Below are 24,730 nucleotides of genomic sequence, written 5' to 3' on the forward strand. Positions count from 1 at the left end.
TGGGAGTATTTATTTGAATTTTTACTTGAATGGGAGTATGTTTAGGTAAAGCAGTCTAAATGGGTTATTTGGTCTAGTTTATTATGGGTTTGATCACAACGCGGTAGCGGGTTAAACAATTAGTTTATTTAATTAAAAATATTATAACTTTGTTTAGTTTAATATTTTTTTAATATGTAATCAAAATTTAAAAAGTAAAACTTATTTTAAAAAAATGTTTTTCTTCATTTTAATCAATAAATATTTTTTTTCCTCCAACACAAACAGGAGTTGAACAAAAATATCTCTAAATAAAGAAATGAAGTAGAAAAAATGAAATGGGGTGCAGGTTGTAAACCCAGGTGCCAAATATGTAAGTAAAGTACTTCCATTGATTCGTGACTTTGATACCATCGGACTATATAAAAAATTTAAAAGTTTGTTATCTTCTCAAGAATCAAATAAAATACGCAAAAGTAATAATTAATCCAATTATAACTTGAAGTATTGTACTAAAAACCTTCAACATGTTTTATTTAAAAGTTTTGTTAATAATTTCTCACTCGTTTATCACTCTACACATCATCACCAATATCTTCTGTAACATTATTTGTTTTTGTATAAACACAATCATCGCTGATGAAAATCATCACCATAAATGCAAGGGGCATAACGAACATCAAAATCACATGTAACAATATAATTATAATAATACAATTTATCAAATAACCTCTAAACTCATAAGACTCATACATAAATCAAATTCACAACACTAACACATTGTTAATCTAACTTCCACTCAAACAAACCATGCCACCACTTCCCAAGCACTATCACCATATGTCTTCTTTCGTACTCCATCAAACACGATCTATTCACCTAAATAGGGCCTACGCACCAACATAGGACATTCCAGTTCACCAAAACCAGGCCTACGCATCAACGCAGGATTTTTCGGTTCACCAAAAACGGGCCTACGCACTAACGTAGGACTCCCTCACGTCATCAGCCATTGAGTACGTAAGAAAACATATTATTCACAGTTACCCACTAATAGGGATGACAACGGGTCAGGTCGGGCACGAATAGTGTGATACCCAAACCCAACCCGCATGTTAAAACTGTACACGTACCCGCTCCGCTACCCACCGGATACCCGCATAAAAAAAACCCGCAGATTTTTTCCAACCCGCGGATACCCGTTTCGACCTGCAATTCTTTTTTTAAAAAAAAAAATATTTTATGATTTTTTAAAAATGTTTAAATTAAATTGAAAAAAAAAACATAATTTTCTGAAACAAAATTGGGTCAATGTTCAAATCATTTATTTTATGAAAACGGGCTAAAAGTCCAAATCACCTTTTTTATTATTAATTTTTTTCTTGAAAATAGGCCGAGCCTAAACCCTTCTTTAGGGTTTCTTCCTCAAGTTGTAGTGGTTTTTTCCTCCCAATCTGGTGTCGTAAGAAAGTAGGGGAAAGATGCCCGTGGCAGCCCTCATTCTCACCCAAAAAATTAGGGTTCCAGAATGTAGAGAGCTTGCGCTACGAATTAGACCAGGGCAAGGATGTTTCGCGGCGGCTGCAGGAATTTTTCCCCACGTTGGAGGTTCCCTCGTGATGATAGGGTTTTGCCCCTTCTCTTTTGCAGCGGCGCTCTCATGGTGGCTCCTTCGAAGGAGGTGGCGACGACACAAGTTGCATTTTTGGTTCCCTAGAGTCACGATTGAGAGGCGCGATTAAGTTTGCAATTTTGTTATGGAATCTCTGTTTTCTTGCAGGTTGCACGAGAGAAAGATGACAAACTCACGAGATTTACGTGACAAAGATGACTGGTTGGCACTGCTTGTGCCTACGATTTCGGGTTTGAAAATGGTAGACGACGAGATTTGTGGAGAACAGGAAACTCTAGGATTGAACTTCATTTTTTTTTCTCTCCTTCTGTGACGACAATGTGAATGCAAAGAGAGTAGGAGAAAAAAATTGAGATTTAGGGTTTGACGACAAAGACAAAATTACCCGCGGGTATCTCTTACACACGGGTACTAAATACCCATAGCATATTTTATCCGCAAGTATCCACGGATACGGGGTTTTATGTCATCCCTACCCACTAACATGACTTATCAAACAACCTTTGTCATCAACAACAACTCAACCAACTCATGTTCCTCTCGGCACACAATTCAAGCAGCAACCCACATATGACAACCAATCTCAAAACAATAATTAAACAAATAACATAATAATAACAACTCAATTAAAAACACATAAATTAGTCACCATAACTTATACATAAAATATTCAAATACACACTATTACTAAAAACACATATAATAATACCTTATTATTTCTTTTATCTAAATATAAAATATTATGATATATATATATATATATATATATATATATATATATATATATATATATATTATCTTACCTTATATAAATCAATCAAATTTCCCTTTTAAAATATTATATTTAATAGATATACAATATCTATAGCAAATAAAATGACGTCGCGCTTAAACCTAAAACTAAAATATTCTATATTGAAAAAAATAGCATATTGTTTAAAAAACACTGAAACGGCAATTAAAACAATGCCGCAATGGCTTAAATCAAAACTAAAATATCCTATATTATTAATATTGAAAAGATAGAATATTAATTAAAGAAAACCGAAACTGAAGAAAGCCATATCATATAAAAGAAATAAAAGTCATATCTTTTTTTGAAACGTATAAAACTTTGCATTATTATAAGATAAAACTCATGATTTAAGGGTGTCCTAATTTATTATTTGAAAACAGGAACAATTATTTAAAAACATTACAACATTCAATAAGTAACATCCCAAAATACAGTTTAAAACTATATAATAGAATAATCACATTTAATAATATACAAATCAGTCTTATACTAAGAAGAACGTACGGTTATGACCGAACGGCCTTACAAAGCAGAACGAGAAAGTAACATTGTACACTTTTGACCGAACGGTTCACAAAAGAAACTACAGAACGGTCACACTTAGCAAAAAAGAAGGTGATCAAACGACCACCTTACTATAACTAGACTACTGACCGAACAATCCTACAGTTTGGTCTTCACTTCTACTTCGACCAAGTTTTCTTCTTTCAACGCCTCTTCTAGCAGCTCGTCTCCTTCTGCTCACATCCACACGGACGATCATTGCAATGACAAGACGAACGTACAAAACAAGACAAGACAGGAAAACACAGGGTAAGCTTATGTAATTTAATTCATGTATAAACATACATTTTCACACAATCAAACACAAAGATATATTTCATCATACGTTCATACAAAGCTTAACACTAGACTGACTGTCCAGATTGTATGAAATCTGTGTAGCTACAGGCGTTCGTGCACCCGAGTGATGTAATAACTGGGATACCCTCAACAGTTGCCACCCGAGTTTAGTCCTATCTGTCCAAAGTAACCCTAAGGACTGGGACCTCCTGTCGTTCCCACACATGACCTACCTTCCTCTACGTGAGGACGAGTACTCACGGAACATCAGGATGAACCGCCAGCTTAGCATGCCCATATTCATACTTTATCAATTCCAATATTCATTCATGAGTCGTTCCTCCCCGGAATGCTCGTCCATAACTCAACACATTTCATCCATATCATACTCTCTTCATCTTTCATTATCAATCATCTCAATTTCATCTTTGTTCAAAGATTTTTAAAGACACCAGATACCGAACGTTCAACACTGAACTCGAACGAGACCGAACACTTGGAGAGAGACCAAGAGATCTCCAGTTCCAGAAACGGATTAAACCAAGAGGGTTACTATCGGGTTTGAGAAGGAACCCGGGTACAATCATATATAACAGAAACTACTAGAACGAACGTTCATTACAAAGTGAGCCAATTAGATGAACTGACTCCTGAGAGCTCCAACCGAACACCGAAAAGACCATGTCAAGTAATAAGACTCTAGGCTGGAACCAAATGGATATAGACTCTTCAAGACATTCAAAGAATAATACTTAGAAGAATTCTCATGAAGAAAGCGAACGTTTATAAGTACTTAGCTTATTTGAGTTTAACATCAAGAAAATCGAATGTCAGTCAATGACCGAACATGGTAGAGAGAAAACTCTATTTAAGTTGGACGAACGCTATTTTCCTCAAGATCGATTATAAAAGAAACGAGTACGAGCACTTGGTGTAAGACCGAGAGCTACTCAGTACGAGCGCTTGGTGTGAGACCCAACACTATTCAGTACGAGCGCTTGGTGTAAGACCGAACACTACTAAACTTATAGTAGAAGGCTTGATAAATATAATAAGATACCATTTCGAGTAGTGTTTAAGAATAAAAGAAAATATACAATTACATATATGTATAATTAAGTTTATAACTGAATATCAAGAACAAACTATGCTTGGCCAAACGCTTAAGCACAATATTTCAAAATGTAGACGCTCGTCCTCAACTAGGATTCTTCCCAAATGAAAGAATCCAATTCTAACCAAGTTTACTAAAAATACCGAACGGTCAATGACCGTTCAGTGACGAACGTACCCTTTCATAGGGAAAATTTCATATCAGAATCATTTATATTCCAACTCATTTCTTAACATATAGTTTCATAACTTTATACATTCATATCAAAATCAATTTTCATATTTCATACCATCCAAACATAGAAATTTCATATATTTCATGCATCATAACATAGCATAATCATTTTTCATATTCAATCATCAAGTCAACGAACGTTCATGCAGCAAATAATCATACAAATTAAATTAATAAGTTTTCCTCACCTCTGAGCGTGAACGTACGTTCCTAGAGGCAGAATTAAGGCTCGCCCTACTACAATTCCTTCTACCCTTACGTTCAAAAATTCTTCAAACTACACCAAATAACAGAATACCAACAATGACTCAGACAAGATGAAATCATGCAACCAGAACTTGGTTTGCATGTACTAGATAACGAACGGCTAAGGATAAGAAGAACTTATCAGTTCAGAACTCGAAACCGTTCGGTTCAAACTGAAGCTCTGGATGCCGGAAAAGCTTCTACGGTACCTGAACGGTGATCGGAGAAGAGAAAAGGTGATATTTGGTAGAGAGAAGGGAGAGCTTTTAGAGAGAAGGAGAAATGAGAATTTGAGAGTTTTGGAGAAGAAGATGCATGCAGAGAGTGTGACGTAAACTTTCAAAAAAACTCAGTTTTGCTTAAAACGAACGTCCGCTCATCTACTGACACCTGCATTCCACTATCTGATTTCCGGATCTCCTCCCCTTGATACCTAACGTCCGTTCAAAGAGTTTTTGAGTGCGTTTTTAATGATTCAGACACAATGACATAAAAAAACAGAAAGTACTGCATCTCATGCTTTAATAAGTTCATACAAAAAATATTTTTATAACATAATAACAATTAAAGAGGGGTATATTAATTGAGAAGAAGAAACTACGCAACTACTAATAGCATAAAAACACCACTATGTCGCATACTAAAAGGAACCTGGAATGACATATTAAATTGAAAAGCTTCAGCGCAAATACAAAAAAAATAGATTAAGTACTCCTCATTTATGCACCAATACCATGGGTCAAATAACGTGAACAACATAAATATACGAAACAATAATCAGAATGCCATTCAAATTCACTAATTGGAAGATGAAGGGTTGGAAGGTGAAAGGGTTGGAAGGTGAAGAGTTGGAAGATGAAGGGTTGGAAGGTGAAAGGGTTGGAAGTGCAGGAAGAAACCATCCCAAACTATACTTAACCACTAAGCATTCTTCTCTCTGTTCCAATTCCGAAACTCAAAATCCACCATGTTGTTTCCCTTCAGCCACACCCACCACTGCAGAGACGACGACGACGAAAGTCGCACTGCTTACCCTCCGCCGGGAAACACCTTCCCCAACCCTCACCAACAGCCGCCCCCACCCTTCTATGGCGCTCCTCAACCACCGCGCCCACAGCCCGAGACCAGCGTGTTCCACACCTCTCACGTGCCGCACGATTTCAACTACTCAGCTCCCACTTCTCATCACCACCATGAATCCGATCACGGGTACTCCCCTGCTCCCGCTGCAGCTTATTACCCCCCCCCTGGAACCACCTCCACCGTCCACCACGTGGCTCACGAGTCCCACTTCTGCACTCCTCACTTCTCTTCTCACAACTATTCCAGCACCACCACCACCGTGACCCACGTCAGCCACCAGGCTAACACCGGTCTCCGGAGCAAACCCACCGTGAGGGTTGTAACCAAGGCTGCGCCCGATTTCTCTCTGACAATTCGTCATGGCCAAGTCATTCTCGCACCCTCCGATCCCTCCAATGAGTATCAGGTAGCTTCACGTGTCTCCCTCGCAACCCCAGTTCACGAAAAATGTGATATTTTCCTGTAATGGATTAATTATTTTTTATCTGAGTATTTGGGAAATGCAGCACTGGTATAAGGATGAGAAGTACAGCACCAGGGTGAAGGATGAAGAGGGGTGTCCTGCTTTCTCTTTGGTCAACAAGGCCACTGGCGAGGCCTTGAAGCATTCCATTGATAGCTGTCATCCAGTAAGATCTTTCTCTCAAGGTTTACTCTTTCATTGCAGAGTGTCTCTTTTTCTTCGATGTCATTGTGCTTGATAATTGGTATGCTGGTTTTACAATTGGGTATAGCATGGGAATTGTGAGTTTGTTGAATGATCCCTATGTTCAGTGCATTCGCGCAATAGGGGATAAGCACCAGTGGATGAAGATTGGACGGATTAAATTTCAGATGCACAATTTTAGTTTTATTTACAGGTTATGATGTGATCCGTTTGATTTTCATCCAACGGGTTACAATTATTTGCGACTGCGTGTGTTAAATTCCTGATTGCAGGAAATTTGTGACCCATTAAATGTTGATGTATGTTACTGCAAGTGGACACCAGTCTGTGATTTTGGTTTTCTGTTACTACTGAGTATGTATATACTGTAGTAACAACTTGACTGCTTTAGTAGTCTTTCTGTTTCCAATAAATGGCTTATATACATAACAAAAATGCGGTTTATGGATGGATGAATCCGAGTGAGTTGTTCTTATGTGCAAATTTCGAAACTATTTGCATTCGGGTAGCTGCAATGCAACTTCTTGGGTTAACCTTTTTGTTGGTTTGTCTATTTTCTTTCCACTGACATGATTCACGTGAACAGAAATGGGTTAAACTTCAAAGTTAATAGAAAGAAATAAAAAGTGTAATCAAGAGCAACAGTAAAACAATCCTGTGTGCATATTTTAGTAGTGCACTTTCTTTGACTTGTCATCTGCAAGTAATGTTGTCGTCAGTGCTTTGTAAAGCACGAGGTTTGAACCTTGAAGTGAGACAAGATGGTTCTGGCCCCCTAAACCCTTTTATTACAGAAATAATGTTAACTATATCGTTTTCTATTTTATACTTTTAATATTGTAGGTTCGGCTGATAGCTTACAATCCAGACTACCTTGACGAGTCTATTTTGTGGACTGAGAGCCGGGACCTTGGTGATGGGCACAGAGCTATAAGGATGGTGAATAACATTCATCTTAATGTTGATGCTTTCCGCGGTGATAAGAAGTCTGGAGGTGTGCACGATGGCACTACAATAGGCCTCTGGGAGTGGAAGAAAGGTGATAACCAGCAGTGGAAGATCTTACCATACTGTAAGTTCTCTATCCGTAACATAATAAAGTAAATTCCTAGCAAATCTCTATCATGTTTCTTCCTTTTTTTATGCCTTCTAAATGCCAACTTCTTTTAAAGCAGTATTTTCTAACGAAAGTGAAGTTGGTATGCATATGTTCAATTATTTTAGATGTCTCATCATTTGGTCCTAGGATTCCCATTATTTGCTCTGAAATATGTTCTATCTACCCGGCGTAACTTTCCTTTCCTCTTTAGTTATTAGTTTCCCATCCGGAAAATAAAATATTTGTCATATTTTTTGTTGCTGAACGTGCCTGAAAAATTCACAAAATTGTTTCTTCCTGTTTTTTCTTTTCCCAAAGAATGAATTACTGTCTCTGATTTTTGTTTAATCTTTACGATTATGCTTAATGCAGGAGTAAAATTGACGGATTTGTGAGTGGAGTGGCTTTGAAGATGGTTGTATTTGGGTGGTTTTTGCTTTTAATGTTTTACTTGCGAGTTTATCTAGAATTGCATTTACTATTATTCATTGTGGAATACAGTTACAAGTATTATATTTGATTTTTACTTGAATGGGAGTATGTCTAAATGGGTTATTTTGTCTAGTTCATTATGGTTTTGATAGCGGTAGCGGGTTAAACAAATAGTTTATTTAATTAAAAAAATTATAACTTTTTTTAACGTAATATTTTTTTAATATGTAATCAAAATTTCAAAAGTAAAACTTATTTTAAAAAATTGTTTTTCTTCATTTTGAACAATAATTAAATCATTGTTTTTCAAAAATAAATCATTTTTTTCAAAAACTAAATCATAACTATAAACAAAATTTAAGTAAAATATCATTAGTGTGGGTCTTTGTCTTCTAAATTTTTCAAAAACGAAAATGGGTGTGGTGTTTTATTTTCTAAAATTTTCAGAAACAAAAATTTGTTTGTATTTTTGGCTGGATCGATAAGAATGACTTAGTTGTATTTTTAGTGAATGAGATTTATTTTTTTTATCTGTATTAAAATTTATAAAGTTTGTCTTATTCAATCCGACATAAATTTGTGTAGATCCTTTTTTAATTCTACTTTCTAGATGACTTTTTTAACATATAAATATCTTATTTCTTTTATTTTTAATTCTTTTTACATATTGTTACATTGTTTAAATTTCTTGCATAATATATTTAATTTAAAATATATATTTTATTAACTGGAATATAACAACAATATAATGTCAGTTATTCTTAATTTGAATTTGATTTTAAACCTCTGACCCCTTTTTTTAGAATAATTTTTTTATGTAATTTAGTTAAATCCTAGTTTTTGGTGTTATGGAGAATAACTTTGTGGGATTTTAAGTAAAAATAGCAAAACGGAATAGTTTTGTCCGTTTTCTCTTGGTTTATTAAAAACGGACCGGTTTGGATTGATTTGTCACAAGAAAACAAAGTTAAGAATTCTAACTTATCCTGCTGATTCAAGTTTTTATTTGTTTCTAAAACCTTTTAAAAAATTTAATTATAAATATTAAAAGTATACTATGAATATTTTTAAAATTTTAATCAATGTCTTTAATTAAAAAAATTAAAATAATTATTATCTTTATATGTAAAATTATTATATTATAATCAATAATTAGAAATTAATTTATAAGTATTAATAATTTAAATTATAAATTTTTAATATAATATAATATACATAAATTAAAATTTTAAATTAATTTTTATTAAAAGAAACTGAGTGACATACCAAAATGAATTGATGGTATAAAAAATTTAATCCGGCAAATTTATTATCTTTTCCATCCTATTTTTTAAGTTACTCTTTAAAATAATTCAACTATGAACTTTTTTTTGTTGGCATATTACCGAGTTTTATCACAATATATAACAAGTGAATGAAATTCAGCTTTGATTGATCATGTATTCTAACTTGCTCAGCAATTCATCACAAATCCTTCATTCTCGTCTGTAAGATTAGGGATATAACTTTATTAATTATAAATAGTCATTTCGAAAACTTTCATTTTATTATTAAGTAGAATCTGTTAATTAGTTGGAGTATAAGGGACCGGCGGTGCAAGTAACCATGCTCACTCTTATGTTTTGCAATTAATTTAATGTATATCTACAAAATATAATTATGGGTCCTCCTAATATTTTAATTCTACATTATTTCACTATTGGAAAATTGGGATTTAGAGACGGCTTTTTAGCAAAGGCTTTGAAGCCGTCGGTATAGAGGTAATTACCGAAGGTTTATAAGCCGTCGGTAAGGACCTCACTAACTTAAGTCAGAAATTAGGTTCCTCGTGTCCCAAATTCATTTTCATCAGCCTCGTCGTTTTGGGCGTATCCTCCCTCTCTTCACACAGTTGCCTCCGTTGGTTCACGGTCTGTCACTTTATCGGTGAGTAACCGGCGGTGGTCAGTGGTGCGTCCATCGGTGTTGGTTCACGGTGCGTGGTGGTTTTCGGGAGTCCGGGGCTAGGGTTCGTCCTAGGTTGGTTCTTTCGTTGAGGGCTGGTGGTGTGGAGGTTGAGGGACTTTGTCGGAGGTAAGTTCCACAGAACTTCATTCACATTGTCATGTTCATTTTGGTAAAGCCTAGATAGTGTTGCTGCCTTCATCTACTTTTCATTAACTTCTTAGTATACGGTTGAAGGAACTTCGTTGAGGGCTGCGTTGGAGTGGTCGTTGTGGGGCGTTGCTGTCAAGGCTATCTCGGTTGAGGTAAGTTGTTCGTTTAAAAATTGGTTATCAGTTAGAATGTTGTTAAATCTGTATGATTTTGTTGTGGCATCAGTGTATGTGCTTGTTTGATTGAGAAAGATTGGTTTGTAATTGGAATGAGGGGCAAGGCATTGGCATGCCAGTTAGAAGGTTTAAACAACCTTTAACCGTAGTATAGGAAAATCAAAGAAAACGAGGAATACAATTAAACATTAGTCCTAAGTTTCAATTAATGTAAAAGTTAAACTGTGAGTGACAAAACTTTCCTCAAAAGTTAAATAAAAGAAGGATTAATTGAGTGAAATAGTTGTAACGATGAAATGAGAAAATGAGAAACTTACATTGGGTGCAAACCTTCAATGACTAAGATTGTGGGAGGTTTGATGAGGTAGGGGGGTCCAAGAGACCAGTGACATGATTGTAGATTGGTTTTTGAACAACAATTCCAACTTTGATTGCTTTAACTTGGTCATACATGAGATCAAAATCGTTGGCTCTAGGGTCAAGGGCAGTGACTCCCTTGTCCTTTCTGCCAGTTCTATCCAAATAGTGGTAATCATCCAAGCATATGACTATAGTGGTGTGACTGATGATAGTGTTGGAATCAGGGTTGCCACCCTTTGGTGGTTCTGATGCTCCTCCAAACACACTGGTAAGCCTCCTCTTGAAGGTAGTTTTTCCACAACCTAAGTCAGCAGCCAGACCAATCAGCACTGTGTGTTGGTCACTTGCTGCACATTTTATCACATAGCTTCTGCCACTGTTGATACCCCTCTTGTTGTTCCTCCCTTGTGCTGTAGAATAGTACCTGCTTTTGGTGAAAACTCAGTTGTGTTTTTGATGGGGTTGAGATGGAGCAATTTATGCTGAGAGATTGTGTTAAGTACAAAGTGGAAACTGGCATTTTCTGTTTTTCCCTCTCTAGAGAATTTTCATACAAGAGATGTTGGAGTGGCCTCTGTTGGAGGGTTATTAAGGAAGTTACATTCCAAGAAGTTATAAGTACTAAAAGATATAGCCTCCTATTTACTAAAAGAAGTTATAAGTACTAAAAGAAGTTATAAGTACTAAAAGATATAGCCTCCTAGTTACATTCCTCTGTTGGAGTGGCCTCTGTTGGAGTACCCTCTATTATCTATATAGCCTCCTATTTACTGCTATATAGATTACAAGCAAGGAGTTATAAGTACTAAAAGATACAATTATTATTATGCACAGTAAACTTCACTACGGAAAAACAAATAATAATAATTACTCATTAAAAACAAATTCCTTTTCTTTTGAATTTTATCACTGTAAATGTTTAAGTGATGGTTTATTTAAGTGTGTCCTTTTTGACCTTTAAACCAGTTAAGTGTGCCCTTTACCATGACCAAAATTAACTTTACAGTAACCTTTTATTTTCCCTCTCTCATTTACCATTTACACAATTTCATACTGGGCCAGTTGGCCTTCACTTTCTCTGTTTCCCAAACCTGGATCCTGACTCAAACACCATCATCATGTTATGAGTGCAATGAAAGAGTATAAAAATCAGCCTAAAATGTCACAGAAGTAGGAAAATTATAGGGATGTGTTGATTTGATGTATGTCTGATTCTAATAATTGGTGCCTTGTCTGGCACCTTAGAATTTAGAAGGAAGGTTTAGTGCTTTTTTAGTTGTCGTTGGCCCATATGTATGTGTCACCTATATAAAAGTTTATCAACATTTATCATTGTGTGGTTCTGAATTTATGTATGTTTTAGTTATTAGGATTTAACTTTATGTTCTGTTAATGGACCTAGACCATGATTCTGAAATAGAGCAATTGAACAGTGAGGCATAATTAAAGATCCTGCCAAATGGCAAATTTCTTGAACTTAAAGCAAGTATCCTCTTTTGTATTTGTCCATTGAATTTATTGTTGTTATCCTTTCTTCATCTCTTATTTTCCCACACTCTGTCTCCCCTGGAAGTTCCCTCTGTTAACACTAAGACTTTGGCTTCATCATTCACCTTTCACGCCACAATACAACAACCACTCGTACTTTTCTTGAACACCAAACTTAACTACATTTTCGTTTGGTACCTCAAGTGTGCTGAAGACAATTGACACTAACAAAAATGTCCACAAGTTGTACAATGTACCTTACACAAGTGGATCACACTAGAATCAAACAATTAGGGTCAAGTGTATGTAAGTATAGAATGTGGCAGAATAGGTGCATGATGTTTGAACATATAAGATGTGTAGCCAACAATGAAAGGAGTGTAAAAGGTAGTTGGAAAGTTGTGTACTCAGTTCAGAAATTTGTACATATATACACATCATGAAATTCACAATAATGCAATAGTGAAGGTGGAAAATGTAAAACAGACACCTGAAACTATGTACCCAAGTTCAGTTTAGCTGAAAGTAACCAAAAACATCCTGAAAAAGTAACCACCATACAGTCACGAGAAATAAAAAGGTTTCATAAGTCCATTAAACCCATGTTCTGCTGTGTTCACAGACCCAATCAAACAATGATGAATCTGTAAAATTTGAAACTGCATAAATTTGTTCTTTATAAACCAACTTAATTGGTCAATCTTTCTTTCTCTTGCATTCAGTGTCCTACATTAGTGACATATAGAGCCTAGTTTTCTTCTCACTAGACCAGAACCTGTATGTAAACACAAGTACACAAAACATCAAAGAAAGAAACATTATAATTAAAAGGTTATGTGATATACAACAGTAAAGTACAAACAACCTCTAATATACGTAGATGATTCAAAGTTTATACTTCTTTTACCTTCCTCAGCTCACGGCCTTCTAAATTCCATTCTCGGTGCCTTTCTCCCATGCTTAATGGAGTGAGTGCGTTGATGGCATGTTGTTCCCCATTATTTCCAACGTGCACATTTTCTTATTGAATGTCAGTCTTTCAATTAAGTTTGTTTAATGTGCCCATACAGCCGTGACATCCACCAAGCCATCACTCTGACCATTCTTCTTTGTAAATTCCTGCCATGTGCCGCATGCTTCCCATGACCCTGGACCATACCGTGAGTGCCTCCCACTACTCCAATTGAAGCAAATTTTTACATTGTGGGCCGTGAATGTGGAGTTGCCACTGCTGCCAATAAACTATGTCCATGTGCTCTCCATAATGGTCCATTTATTTATTTTCAAAGCAAGTATTCATGATGGCCATGTGGTGTGTTGCTTCTCGTGCAGCCCCTCCAATTTGCAGAACCATTCTTCATGTATTGTATTGAATCAAGAAATAATTGGGTGGAAGATTCCCTTCCAAACGTATCCGCGCACATCCATTCTCTTCAGCTGCAATGTTAGTGCATGTGGGGACATGGTGTCTCCACTTCTTAAGAGGAATAATATTCCCTTTGGTATGCCCATGTGCTAACCCATTTTTAAACTAGCACAATAAGCTAAGTAAAGTAAATAAAATATTTACTCATCAAGGAGCTGATGAGATATTTTTAAATAATACAATACAAATATATACACTTCTATAAGGTTTCAATCATATCCTTCAGACTTTAGTCTATTACTTCTTTGGATATGCAATGGGTTTCCATTTTCTATTTATTAGGCAAGAAGTTCATAGTCAGTTGTTTCCATTTAAACTAGTTAGTTTCACTATTAAATTTGTGCTATACACATTAACTTGAGTAAGTACTAGGTGCATACCATTTAACCAATGATTTGGTGAAGCAAAAGCTTGATTGCACCTTAAGAAAACTCCCAAAAACATTGCAAGTCTTTAAGTGTGATTGTAGTATCTTTCTCAAGTCTTATTTGTTGATTGTAAGTCCATTTCAGTGTCCAAAATTCATTTGACTCTGTAAATCTAATTTTGGGGGTATAATGGTGTCATTTGCTTCATAAATTGGCTATAACAAGGGTAATTTTCGAATTTTGTTTGTTTTTATGCTATTGAAAAGCTTGAAGAAGCTTAAATTGGTGTTCTAAAGTTGATAACACTGTTCAACACCAGATATTTTAGCTTATAGCCAGATTTGGTGTTTAAACCATTACTTTTTGAGTTAAAATGGAAGTAGAGTGGTCATTTTGAACTTTTTGTCGTGCATTATTCATTTTAAGCTACTGTTTGTTTATAATATGTAACATTATTATAAGTTGGTATATAAAGATTATTATATGTTGCAAATATAGGTTTTTTGGAGGAAGACCCACTGTTCAATTGAATCAAGTTGGTGTCAAATTTGGAGGTGTTGCAAATTAGGAGGAGTTAAGCATCTGAAACAAGTATGTACTCAATCATATTTTATTGAAGTTTTCAAAGTCCTGTTTTTGGTGCCTGAATGTGCATTCATTGTAAACTTTGTTGGGTATGTGCTGATTTTAGCATTGTAGATAACCTTATTGGAATATTTTGAAATGTGGACTTGTATTTGATTTAAATTCTGATTTGTATGGTAAAAAACTACATAACAGACCTATAATCCGTGCCTTTGGTTCATGTTTATGGTCCAAACTTGATCTCACTCTCTCCCTTTATGTCCAACATCCAACCACATTTAAAGTAAGTCTTAATGTTTGACCAAAAAACACAACATACTAAAGTAGGCTACCAAACTACACAAACACTGTTCTAAAAAGTTTAGAACAGTTAAACCTACCTAGTACAAAAATGACACTACCAAAAGTACCTAAAACTCAAAAGATGACTACCTAGAACCTAAAACTAGTTAGCAGAATACGATAAAAGTCATAATATGGTACAACTTGATTAAGTTAACTAGTCATTTAAAATCCTTTGGTACTACACACATTCTCAATAGAAAGAGAAAGGTAAAAGTAGTATAAACACTTAGAACCTACAAAATATTTGGAAGTAATATATACAAAGATAACTTCATTAATAATAAGTTGTCTCCTCCAAATTTAATACACAACCCCTTAGGATGTTTAAGACATTTCGATACTGAGGAGTTGTCTTTGCATGCCCTTATTGTATGCCTATGACAGTAGTGTTAAAATTGCCCTCCATGTTCGACTTGAGTAGTAATAGGTTTATTACTTATGTCACATGGAGTGTTGCTGTTTTGGCTAAGTTTTTATTTGTTTGGCTTGTCACAGAACATGACCCATTTTACCAACCATCGTGGATGGATGTACGACCATTGTTATAGTGGAAGGAGAGGTTTCAAGGAATCTTTTGTCATCGGAGTTGAAGAGTTTGTGGAGACGGCCCGACGATATCAATATTATGCTGTTGATGGAGGGATTCGATGTCCATGCATGAAGTGCGAATGTACAAGGATTTTGAAAGATGAAGTCGTCAAGCTTCACCTATACCAGAAAGGGTTCATGCCTAATTACACGGTTTGGACTTTTCATGGTGAACAAATTCCTTCGACCTCCACTACAGCTGAAAAGCGGCTTGCATCAGGTTCGAATAGTAGTGTACATACATCTGAGATAGATCAATTTGTGGATATGCAAGAGATGGTCGACAATGTTCTTCGTCGCCACGCTGAACAAGAAGCAAACCATAGCCATTATGAAGAGCCTCCAAATGAAACCACACAGAGGTTTTTCAATTTACTGACAGAGGCAAATCTGCCTGTATTTGAAGGTTCAACTGAGTCAAAATTATCAGTGTGCATTAGACTCATGGCTGGCAAATCTAATTGGAACGTGCCCATTGAAGCAGTGGACTTTTATACAAAATTGATGTTAGATTTGACACCACCAAACAATTTGATGCCGAAGAATTATTACCAAGCAAAAAAATGTGTTTCAAAGTTGGGATTGGAAGTGAAGAAGATTGATTGTTGTGTTAATGGATGTATGTTATTCTACGACAATGACTTTGGTAAAAAAGATGCATTGTTGGTTGAATGCAAATTTTGTGGCTCACCAAGATATCATACGATGCATGATGGACGGAGGCAAAAAAAACCCATTCCCTTAAAGTCCATGTTCTACTTGCCTATAATTCCAAGATTACAAAGAATGTTTACTTCAATGCAAACATCAGAACACATGACATGGCATGATGGTAACAAAACTGAAGGACTTTTGTGTCATCCTTCCGATGGTGAAGCTTGGAAGCACTTCAATCGTAAACATCCTTCCTTTGCAAGTGAACCGCGTAACGTAAGACTTGGTCTATGCTCTGATGGGTTTACCCCATACATTCAGGCCTCGGCATCACCATATTCATGTTGGCCCGTGATAGTTACCCCATACAATCTACCACCTGAGATGTGTATGACAAAGCCGTACATGTTTTTATCGTGTATAATACCAGGTCCATCTAATCCCAAATCATTGATTGATGTTTATTTGGAGCCTTTGATTGATGATTTGAAGAAGTTATGGAATGGTGTTTGGACGTATGACGTTTCAAGGAAGCAAAATTTCCTTATGAGGGCAACGTTGATGTGGACTATTAATGACTTCCCAGCATACGGCATGTTATCTGGATGGAGCACGCATGGTCGATTAGCTTGTCCACATTGCATGAAACACACAAAGTCATTCCAATTGAGTTATGGGCGGAAAAGTAGTTGGTTTGACTGCCATCGACGGTTCTTGCCCATTGATCACCCCTTTAGAAGAAACAAAAAGGCATTTCGCAAAGGGCAAGTTGAAACAGATATGCCCCCACCAAAGTTGACTGGATCACACGTCTGGAGAAGAGTGAAAGACTATCCAAAAGTCACTGAATCTGGTCATAATAGGCTAGAAGGGTTTGGGGAATGGCATAATTGGACTAAAAGAAGCATATTCTGGGAACTTCCCTATTGGAAGGACAACTTGCTAAGACACAACCTCGATGTCATGCACACAGAAAAAAATTTCTTTGACAATGTCTTCAACACAGTTATGAATGTTAAAGGTAAGACAAAAGATAATGAGAAAGCAAGAAAAGATTTACCTTTGTATTGTGGACGAAAAGACTTAGAGTTGAAGGCGCAAGGTAACGGCCGATTATTTAAACCAAAAGCAAATTACACCATGTCAAAAGATGAGACAAGAATAGTGTGTGGATGGATCAAGGAGCTTAAAATGCCAGATGGATATGCTTCTAACTTGTCCAGATGTGCCAATGTTCAGAACGGTACTATTCAAGGGTTGAAGAGTCATGATTGTCATGTATTCATGGAGACTTTCATCCCTCTTGCGTTCAGTTGTTTGCCAATGCACGTGTTAAATCCACTAATAGAAATCAGTAACTTCTTTAAAGATTTGTGCTGCACGACACTAAAGGAGAATTCCCTTAAAAAGATGGATGAAAATATCCCGATTATTCTCTGCAAATTGGAAAGAATATTCCCTCCTGCATTCTTTGATTCAATGGAGCATATTCCAATTCATCTTGCATATGAAGCTTGGCTTGGGGGACCCGTGCAATACAGGTGGATGTATCCCTTTGAAAGGTTTATGGGAGAATCCAAACGTTCAGTTAAAAACAAAGCTAGAGTAGAAGGCTCAATTTGTGCAGTTTACTTGCACAGAGAGACAACTTATTTTTGTTCACATTATTTCAAAAACTTCATGTTGTCCCCCACTCATGTCAGAAATGAAATGCAATGGAAAGTTCAACCACGTGAAGGTGCATTATCAGTTTTCCGACAATCTGGCCGTCACGCAGGGAAAGAGTTCACACATTGGTTAACTGATGCTGAATTCAATTCTGCTCATGTCCATGTCTTAATCAATTGCACTGAAGTGAAGCCATACCTTGAGTATGTCATCATCCATCTCTTATCTTTCCAACGACACAATTGTTATACACTAACAAATTTCGTTTGTACCAGCTCATTTCTTGTCGTCGAGCAAGTCACAGAAGGAAATACTTCTGCTAGAATACACTCTGAGTTTCCCCATTGGTTTAGAAATCAGGTCTGTATTTTTTCGTACGTTTAGAAATCGGTTAATTTGACTCTTGCTGTCATAATTTTTGTAGTGTATTTGTAGGTTTTTAATCAGGCATTAACTCCTACAGTTCAAGAGTTAAGACATCTCTCGAATTGGCCAATGAGATGTGTCAAAGAATGACACACTTACTTCACCAATGGTTACAAATTCCATACACAAGAATGGTCTAAAGGAAAGAAAACATCAAATTGTGGTGTGTATGTGAAGGGCCTAACAGAGGGTTGTTATGATGATTTCTACGGCATCATTCATAAAATATATGAGCTGGAGTACAACAGCACTACTTCTCCAAACAGAGTAGTACTTTTTTATTGTGAATGGTTTGATCCTTCTAGAGCTGGTACTAGAGTTGATCCACGCTTTAATATTGTCGAACTCAACCAAAGATTAAGATATCAACCGTTTGATCCTTTCATTCTACCAACTAATGTCCGACAGGTTTATTATGTGCCATATCCACCATTCCGCAATATTGACAAACGTGGTTGGGTTGTAGCAATACAAACCAAGCCTAGAGGTCGCATTGACTCAAATGAGGTTGAGGAAGATGTTGCCTACCAACTTGACCAAATGTCACAACCACAAGAAATTCTTGAAGTTGAACGTATAACCGCATTGGTCGACCCTGATGGTGATGGCGATGAATTACAAGGTGATGAAGAACAAGAGGAAGAAGAAGAAGACGAAGAAGAAGAAGAAGAAGAAGAAGGAGAAGAAGAAGATGAAGATGATGATGAAGAAGAAGAAGATGAAGATGATGATCATGATGTCGATGAAGAAGAAGAAGATGATGAAGATGAAGATGACGACGATTGAATGTTGGACATCTATTGTAGCAAATTGAACTATCATTTGAATACAGTTATCTAAAATACTATGTCAAAAGTTGTATGCAATTATTTAGACATTGACTTTAAAAAACATTGATCCTTCCTTATTCATTTCTTTTTTCTCCCTTTATTTGTAACCATTCCGATGCAGTAATGACAGGACAAGGTTCAGAACGTCCTGATAAAGGAAAGGGGGTAGCAAGGCCTAAAAAGAGGCAACGGCAGGCACCAAAGTATGTACTTAGGGTGCCTGGTAGACTACCTAGCATTGCTGCCCCCGGTACATCATCTGTGGCGCCTCCTCCTACCCCTACAGTACAGCCTTCTCCTACCCCTACAGTACAGCCTTCTCCTACTCCTGCAGCACACCCTTCTACTACCCCTGCAGCAGACCCTCTTCCTCCTCCTGTGATTATAAACCCTACTCCTTCCCCTGTGGTTATTACCCCCACTCCTCTCCCTGACCCTACTTCGATAACTTCCTCATCTACTATACCGCCTTCTCAGACTGTCACACCATCTGCTGATCCAGATTCAAGTGGTGATGGTGATGGTGTTGACCCGCCCCTCCATGATCGACCATGGATTGAGCCGTATGGTAAAGTGTAAGATATTAATCTCTTCACATAATTTGATGTTTATACCTTACTGTAATTGATATGACTTCTATTATGCAGGTTTATTCCATCTAGGGTTGCTTCCCAGGCCATCACACGTTCAATTAAGCAACAATTTTTAAGTCCATGGCCTACTTGGGGAGCAATACCTGACGACGACAGAAAGCCATTCTGGGAGCGTTTTCAGGTGAACAATCCACTAAACTAATTGTCCCTCTTATTTTAGTATGTTTTGTAATCAATGTTTGTTCTCTTTAATGTTACAGATGAAGGTGCAGTGGAAACCTGAACATGAAACTCAGATACACAGAAATTTCCACATGAAAGCATCTCATCGGCTCTCAGAGATGTTTAGGGATGCCCGCAATGCAGGACAGCACCCTTACTGGCTGGGTGATCAAATTTGGAACTCTTTACTGGCTCATTGGAATACAGTAGAGTTTCGCAATAAGTGTGCCAAAGCCCAGAGGAATAGAGCATCTGAAAAGGGTGGCACCCTGCATACTGGTGGGTCGATAACCATTCATGAGCATGCCATTCGTATGGTAAAATTTCATTCCCTAACTTTTGCTTTCATGGCCCTACTTATGTATTTTTTATTTCATATGTACAGTTATAATTGTCAATTTTGTTACAGGCACAAGCTTTGGGACGGGCGGTCCATGTTGATGAGGTCTTTGCACAGACTCATGTTCGGAAGGGCACTAATCAGTTCGTTGATGAAAGATCTCGGAAGACTCATGTAAGCAAATAACACTATTACTATTACTAATTTTTCATTTATGTTATGTCATTCCCTAACATTGCTTTTAATGTTTCAATAGGAAGAATTTTCTACGAGACTTTCACAGGTTAGATCTGAACATGAGTCAGCTCCTACACCGGATGATGCGAGTAATGCAGAAGACGACATCCGTAGGACGCAGTGCTGGGTCGACATCGTCGGTGGCAAGAAAAAAGGGTCGCTTGTACGGTGCAGGACAACTTGCTGCAAACTACACGGCATCGAGAGGAGGTACTCTGAAGCACCAACCTTCTTCTTCCACCACTGCTCCTGAGGAGGTTATTGCCCGCCTCATGCAAGCACTGGAGCAACGTGACCAGGAGCTCACTGATCTCAGAGCAGAGTTTACAAACTTTAAGGCCCTAGTCATGAGAGTGTTGCCTGAGACCTCACAGGACGTACAACATATCCCTTCGACACAGCCACGACCCTCCTCGTCATCACCCGTTGCCCCTCAGCAGCCCACATCAGTCCAGCAACCCTCATCAGTCCAACCCTCATCAGTCCAACCCACACCAGTCCAGCCATCAATACAAGAGCAGGATGATGAAGATCATTCTGATGAAGACTATGTACATTATTAGTTTGATTTTGTTTTTACTTCTAATAGAAACTGTTGGATATTACAAACATTTGGATATTACAAACAATTGGAATTTAGATCATTTCGATGTTATAAAACTAGATGACTTTGGATGTTAGGACATCAATATGGTTTTATGTTTTAACTATAAATTACATGTTATATGGATTACTGCATGTTCTATTTCTTAATGGATGTTCTATGGATATTGATTAGTGATTGCATCTTTGAGATGCACATTATGCAGATCTGTATATACTTGAAAACTGTTATCCAGGTCTGTTTGTGCTTGAAACTGTTATGCAGGTCTGTTTGCGTGGTTGGTTTCATAAAAAATAGAGTGAACTGTTATTTTTTCGTGCCACTTACCGAAGGCTTTTGCCCCTCGGTCAATACCCATCTCATGTCATTACCGAAGGCTTTTGGCCCTCGGTAATTACCGAAGGCTTGTGGCCCTCGGTAATTACCGAAGGCTTCTGGCCCTCGGTAATTAGCGAAGGCTTTTGGCCCTCGGTAATTACCGAAGGGCAAAAGCCGTCGGTAATTGTTAGCGACAAGAGATTTACCGACGGCTCGATGGCCGTTGGTAGGCCGTCTGTAAATGTCTTTTTCCGACGGCTTTTGGCTGTTTCCGAGGGATTTTGGCTTTCGGTAATGCCATTTTTTTTGTAGTGTTTTTACTTATAATATTTTTTCTATAGATTATTTTTATACTTCCAAAAGTATATGATATTTTATATTTTCTTTCGTAAGGTTGGGTGACTTATCTTGTACATTTTCATAGTTTCGTTTTTTAATTGAGGTGATTATGCAAATCTTATTAAAAATGCAATATACACTTCACTAATATTTGAAAAGAAATATAACATGTTTTTATTAGAAATGTTTGATTGTTGATCAAGTTGGATATACCTCTAATACTATTCTATCATAATTTTATCATTCAAAATATTTAGGGTGAAGGATATGATGAAGCTAAATAATATGCATAGATAATATAATGATTTGCAAACTATTCATCAAAAAAATATCCTTATACATATTATATTGTTATTGTTCATCAATTATAACGTATTTTTATTGTTTAAGCAAAAGTAGTTGTTTAAGTACATGTTGCTATTTTTTTTTCTTTCAAAATTTAAATATAAGTGTAAATGTTGTATGGTTGCAATTATAAATTGCTTATGCGCCTAAATTACAAAATTGACACTTTAATTAAAGTAAAAGATATTATATGAGTATATGTGTGAGAGTCCAGAAATTTTGTGTTATGAGGGGGACAAATATCTCAAAATAAAGAGACCAAGTGTTGCATGAGCATATAAATAGAAAATTTAAACAAAGATGGTCTCATTATTTTCAGACTCTGTATCTCTCTAAGACAGAATCATCTACCTTTCCTCTCCCTTCTCTTTAGAAATTCTCACTTCTTCTTCACCTAATCATCAATCAGGTCGTGGCTGAGCCTTCCTAGTGTCAAGAGTTTTCCTTTGCACCGATCAAGTTGTTGTTTTGAGCTGGTAAGTTTAATTCCTTTATCTTTTTGAAAAATTCTGCATTTCCTATCACATGCAAGCATTATGCGGTCTTACATGTGTTCATCAGCCTTTCATTCTGATTCTGTTTCTGGTTCGGTGGTTGGTTTCCTTTCATCGATCCAAAGTCTGTAGAATGTCTTAGTATCACTTGCGGTTTAGCAAACTGTGGAGAAGTTAAAGTTGTCAAGTTGCTTTAAGGTAAGGGAAGCTAGTAATTTAATTATGATTTTCTGGGTTTGTAATTTTTGTCGGAACGTTTACATGTATGAATAATTGGATGATTGACTGGATTTTGTGTTTAAATTATATGTATAGTCGAAACCTGTGAATGGGTTGGGTTTTCTGCATTATAGCGTTTGGTCTGTTATGTTAAGTAAGTGATTTGGAGAAATCGTTTATGGGATTCTTTTGATTGATGTTATTATGGTTTAGGTATATTTCAATAGGGTTGAATTGATTTATAATTCGAAAGTGGAGGATTAGATATTGGCAAAGATATTCTGGTTTGGTTAAGTTAGGCATTGTTCATAATTATGTAGAAGTTCTGCAGAATCATGTAGAATGCCGAGTGGTTACTGTTGACCGCTCGGTCTTGTTTTGTGTTCGGTTATTAACTGGAGTTGGTCTCCTCGGAGTCCTACAGTTCAAGATCGTTCGGTCTTAGAAGGGTGGGTTTCCTAGCATAGCGCTCGGTCTCGTACTAGCGCTCGTTCTTGGTAGTGCTCGGTCTCGTACTAGCGCCCGTTCTTGGTAGTGCTCGGTCTCGTACTAGCGCTCGTTCTTGGTAGTGTTCGGTCTCGTACTAGCGCTCGTTCTTGGTAGTGTTCGACTTGTACTGGCGCTCATTCAGTATAGTCTCGGTTTTGTACTCGCACTCGTTCTTGTTATCGCTCGGTCTTACACTAGCAGTATGCTAGTATTAGCGCTCGGTCTTATACTAGCATTTATGTTAGTGTTAGCGCTCGGTATAGTACTAGCATTTATGATAATGCTAGCGATCGGTATTATTGGGTTGGTTGGTCTCTTATTAGCGCTCGTTCTTATATTAGTGCTCAATATCGTACTTGTATTAAGCCATTAGTTACCGATTTAAGATAATAGTATCCGTTCTAAGTCATAAGTGCTCGGTATAAGTTTAAGTGTTCGGATCCTACTTGAGTCTTACTCTCTAAATGACCGTTCGATCATGTTCGTATGTAGGGAGAGTTTCTCCTGTTCGGTCTTGTTCAGTTATATTGATATTTTACGTTCGGTTGTGCTCAAGGGTGGTGGTTGTTTTACTGTTCGGTTTGATTTTACTTAAATGTGTTATGGATGAGGAAGTATGTTGGTACTGAAGTATGGTATGATATGTGGATAAGAAAGAGAATTCCAAGGAGGAATATCTCATGGATTGTTATGGAATTGTAAAGTATGAATGTGGTTATTGCTTAGCTGGCCTTTATCTTGATACTCTGTGATTACTCATTCTCACGTAGAGAGGAGTAACTCATGTGTGAGAATGGCAGGAGGTTCTAATCCATAAGGGTAACTTGGGCGAGGTATAACGGACTAACCCCGATGGCAGCTGTTGAGGGCATTGCAGCTACTACACCATCCGGGTGCACAAACATCGTAGCTACACAATTCATACAGTCCGGACAGTCATTGTAGAAGTGGTCGGTTATAACATGATTGTATGATTTCTATATATGTATGATTGTATTATATGTGTGTCTGAATTGCATGTTAACATGGTTAATTAAATTACATTTGCTTACCCTTATTTTCCTGTCTTTTCATGTTGTCCGTTCAGTCGTCTGTGTCCTTACAATGATCACCCTATGGGTGTGAGCAGAGTGTGAAGAGGGTTCTCTGGAGCAGGCACTGGAGGGAGAGGATCCTGCTGCTTAGGTTATGACCGCTCGGTCATCAAGTTGTATATAGTTTTTGGTGAACCGTTCGGTCACAACTATAGTTCTGGTGAACCGTTCGGTCACAATTCTATAATTTAATAATAATTGTTCGGTTATTTACTTTGTTTTGTAATAGTATAGGAACTTTATAAAGTTTTAAAACTTATAGTTATTTTAGGATAACTGTAAGTCAATCTATTTTTTTG

General features: G+C 36.8%; 2 protein-coding genes and 1 pseudogene across 2 annotated transcripts; 2 read left to right on the plus strand and 1 right to left on the minus strand.

The window, feature by feature from the left end:
• The first annotated feature begins 5,557 nt into the window (after window positions 1-5,557).
• On the plus strand, window positions 5,558-8,234 carry LOC124839990 (ricin B-like lectin R40G3). Its single transcript, XM_047315950.2, has 4 exons — window positions 5,558-6,334; window positions 6,435-6,557; window positions 7,439-7,667; window positions 8,067-8,234. Coding segments are annotated over exons 1-4 (876 nt in total). The 5' UTR covers window positions 5,558-5,812; the 3' UTR covers window positions 8,069-8,234.
• Window positions 8,235-10,712: 2,478 nt separating this feature from the next.
• On the minus strand, window positions 10,713-11,279 carry LOC148197865 (phosphoribulokinase, chloroplastic pseudogene; annotated as a pseudogene).
• Window positions 11,280-15,469: 4,190 nt separating this feature from the next.
• Window positions 15,470-24,522, plus strand: LOC148197866 (uncharacterized). The gene is made up of 6 exons (XM_088115655.1): window positions 15,470-18,084; window positions 18,157-18,241; window positions 18,317-18,364; window positions 18,419-18,715; window positions 19,453-19,654; window positions 24,467-24,522. The coding sequence occupies exons 1-6, from the start codon at window positions 15,470-15,472 to the stop codon at window positions 24,520-24,522; spliced, it is 3,303 nt and encodes a 1,100-aa protein (XP_087971781.1).
• Window positions 24,523-24,730: the final 208 nt, after the last annotated feature.

Source organism: Vigna umbellata, chromosome 5 (assembly GCF_029865625.1).
Source record: "Vigna umbellata cultivar VRB3 chromosome 5, Vumbellata_1.0, whole genome shotgun sequence".
NCBI classification, from domain to species: domain Eukaryota; kingdom Viridiplantae; phylum Streptophyta; class Magnoliopsida; order Fabales; family Fabaceae; genus Vigna; species Vigna umbellata.

Bases quoted from the DNA above. Each gene is read 5' to 3' on its own strand.
- LOC124839990 (XM_047315950.2), top strand. From the start codon at position 5,813: ATGTTGTTTCCCTTCAGCCACACCCACCACTGCAGAGACGACGACGAC. The intron at 6,335-6,434 runs GTAGCTTCACGT...TGGGAAATGCAG, and splicing joins ATCCCTCCAATGAGTATCAG to CACTGGTATAAGGATGAGAA. The intron at 6,558-7,438 runs GTAAGATCTTTC...TTAATATTGTAG, and splicing joins CCATTGATAGCTGTCATCCA to GTTCGGCTGATAGCTTACAA.
- LOC148197866 (XM_088115655.1), top strand. From the start codon at position 15,470: ATGACCCATTTTACCAACCATCGTGGATGGATGTACGACCATTGTTAT. The intron at 18,085-18,156 runs GTATGTCATCAT...CGTTTGTACCAG, and splicing joins GAAGTGAAGCCATACCTTGA to CTCATTTCTTGTCGTCGAGC. The intron at 18,242-18,316 runs GTCTGTATTTTT...GTGTATTTGTAG, and splicing joins CCCATTGGTTTAGAAATCAG to GTTTTTAATCAGGCATTAAC.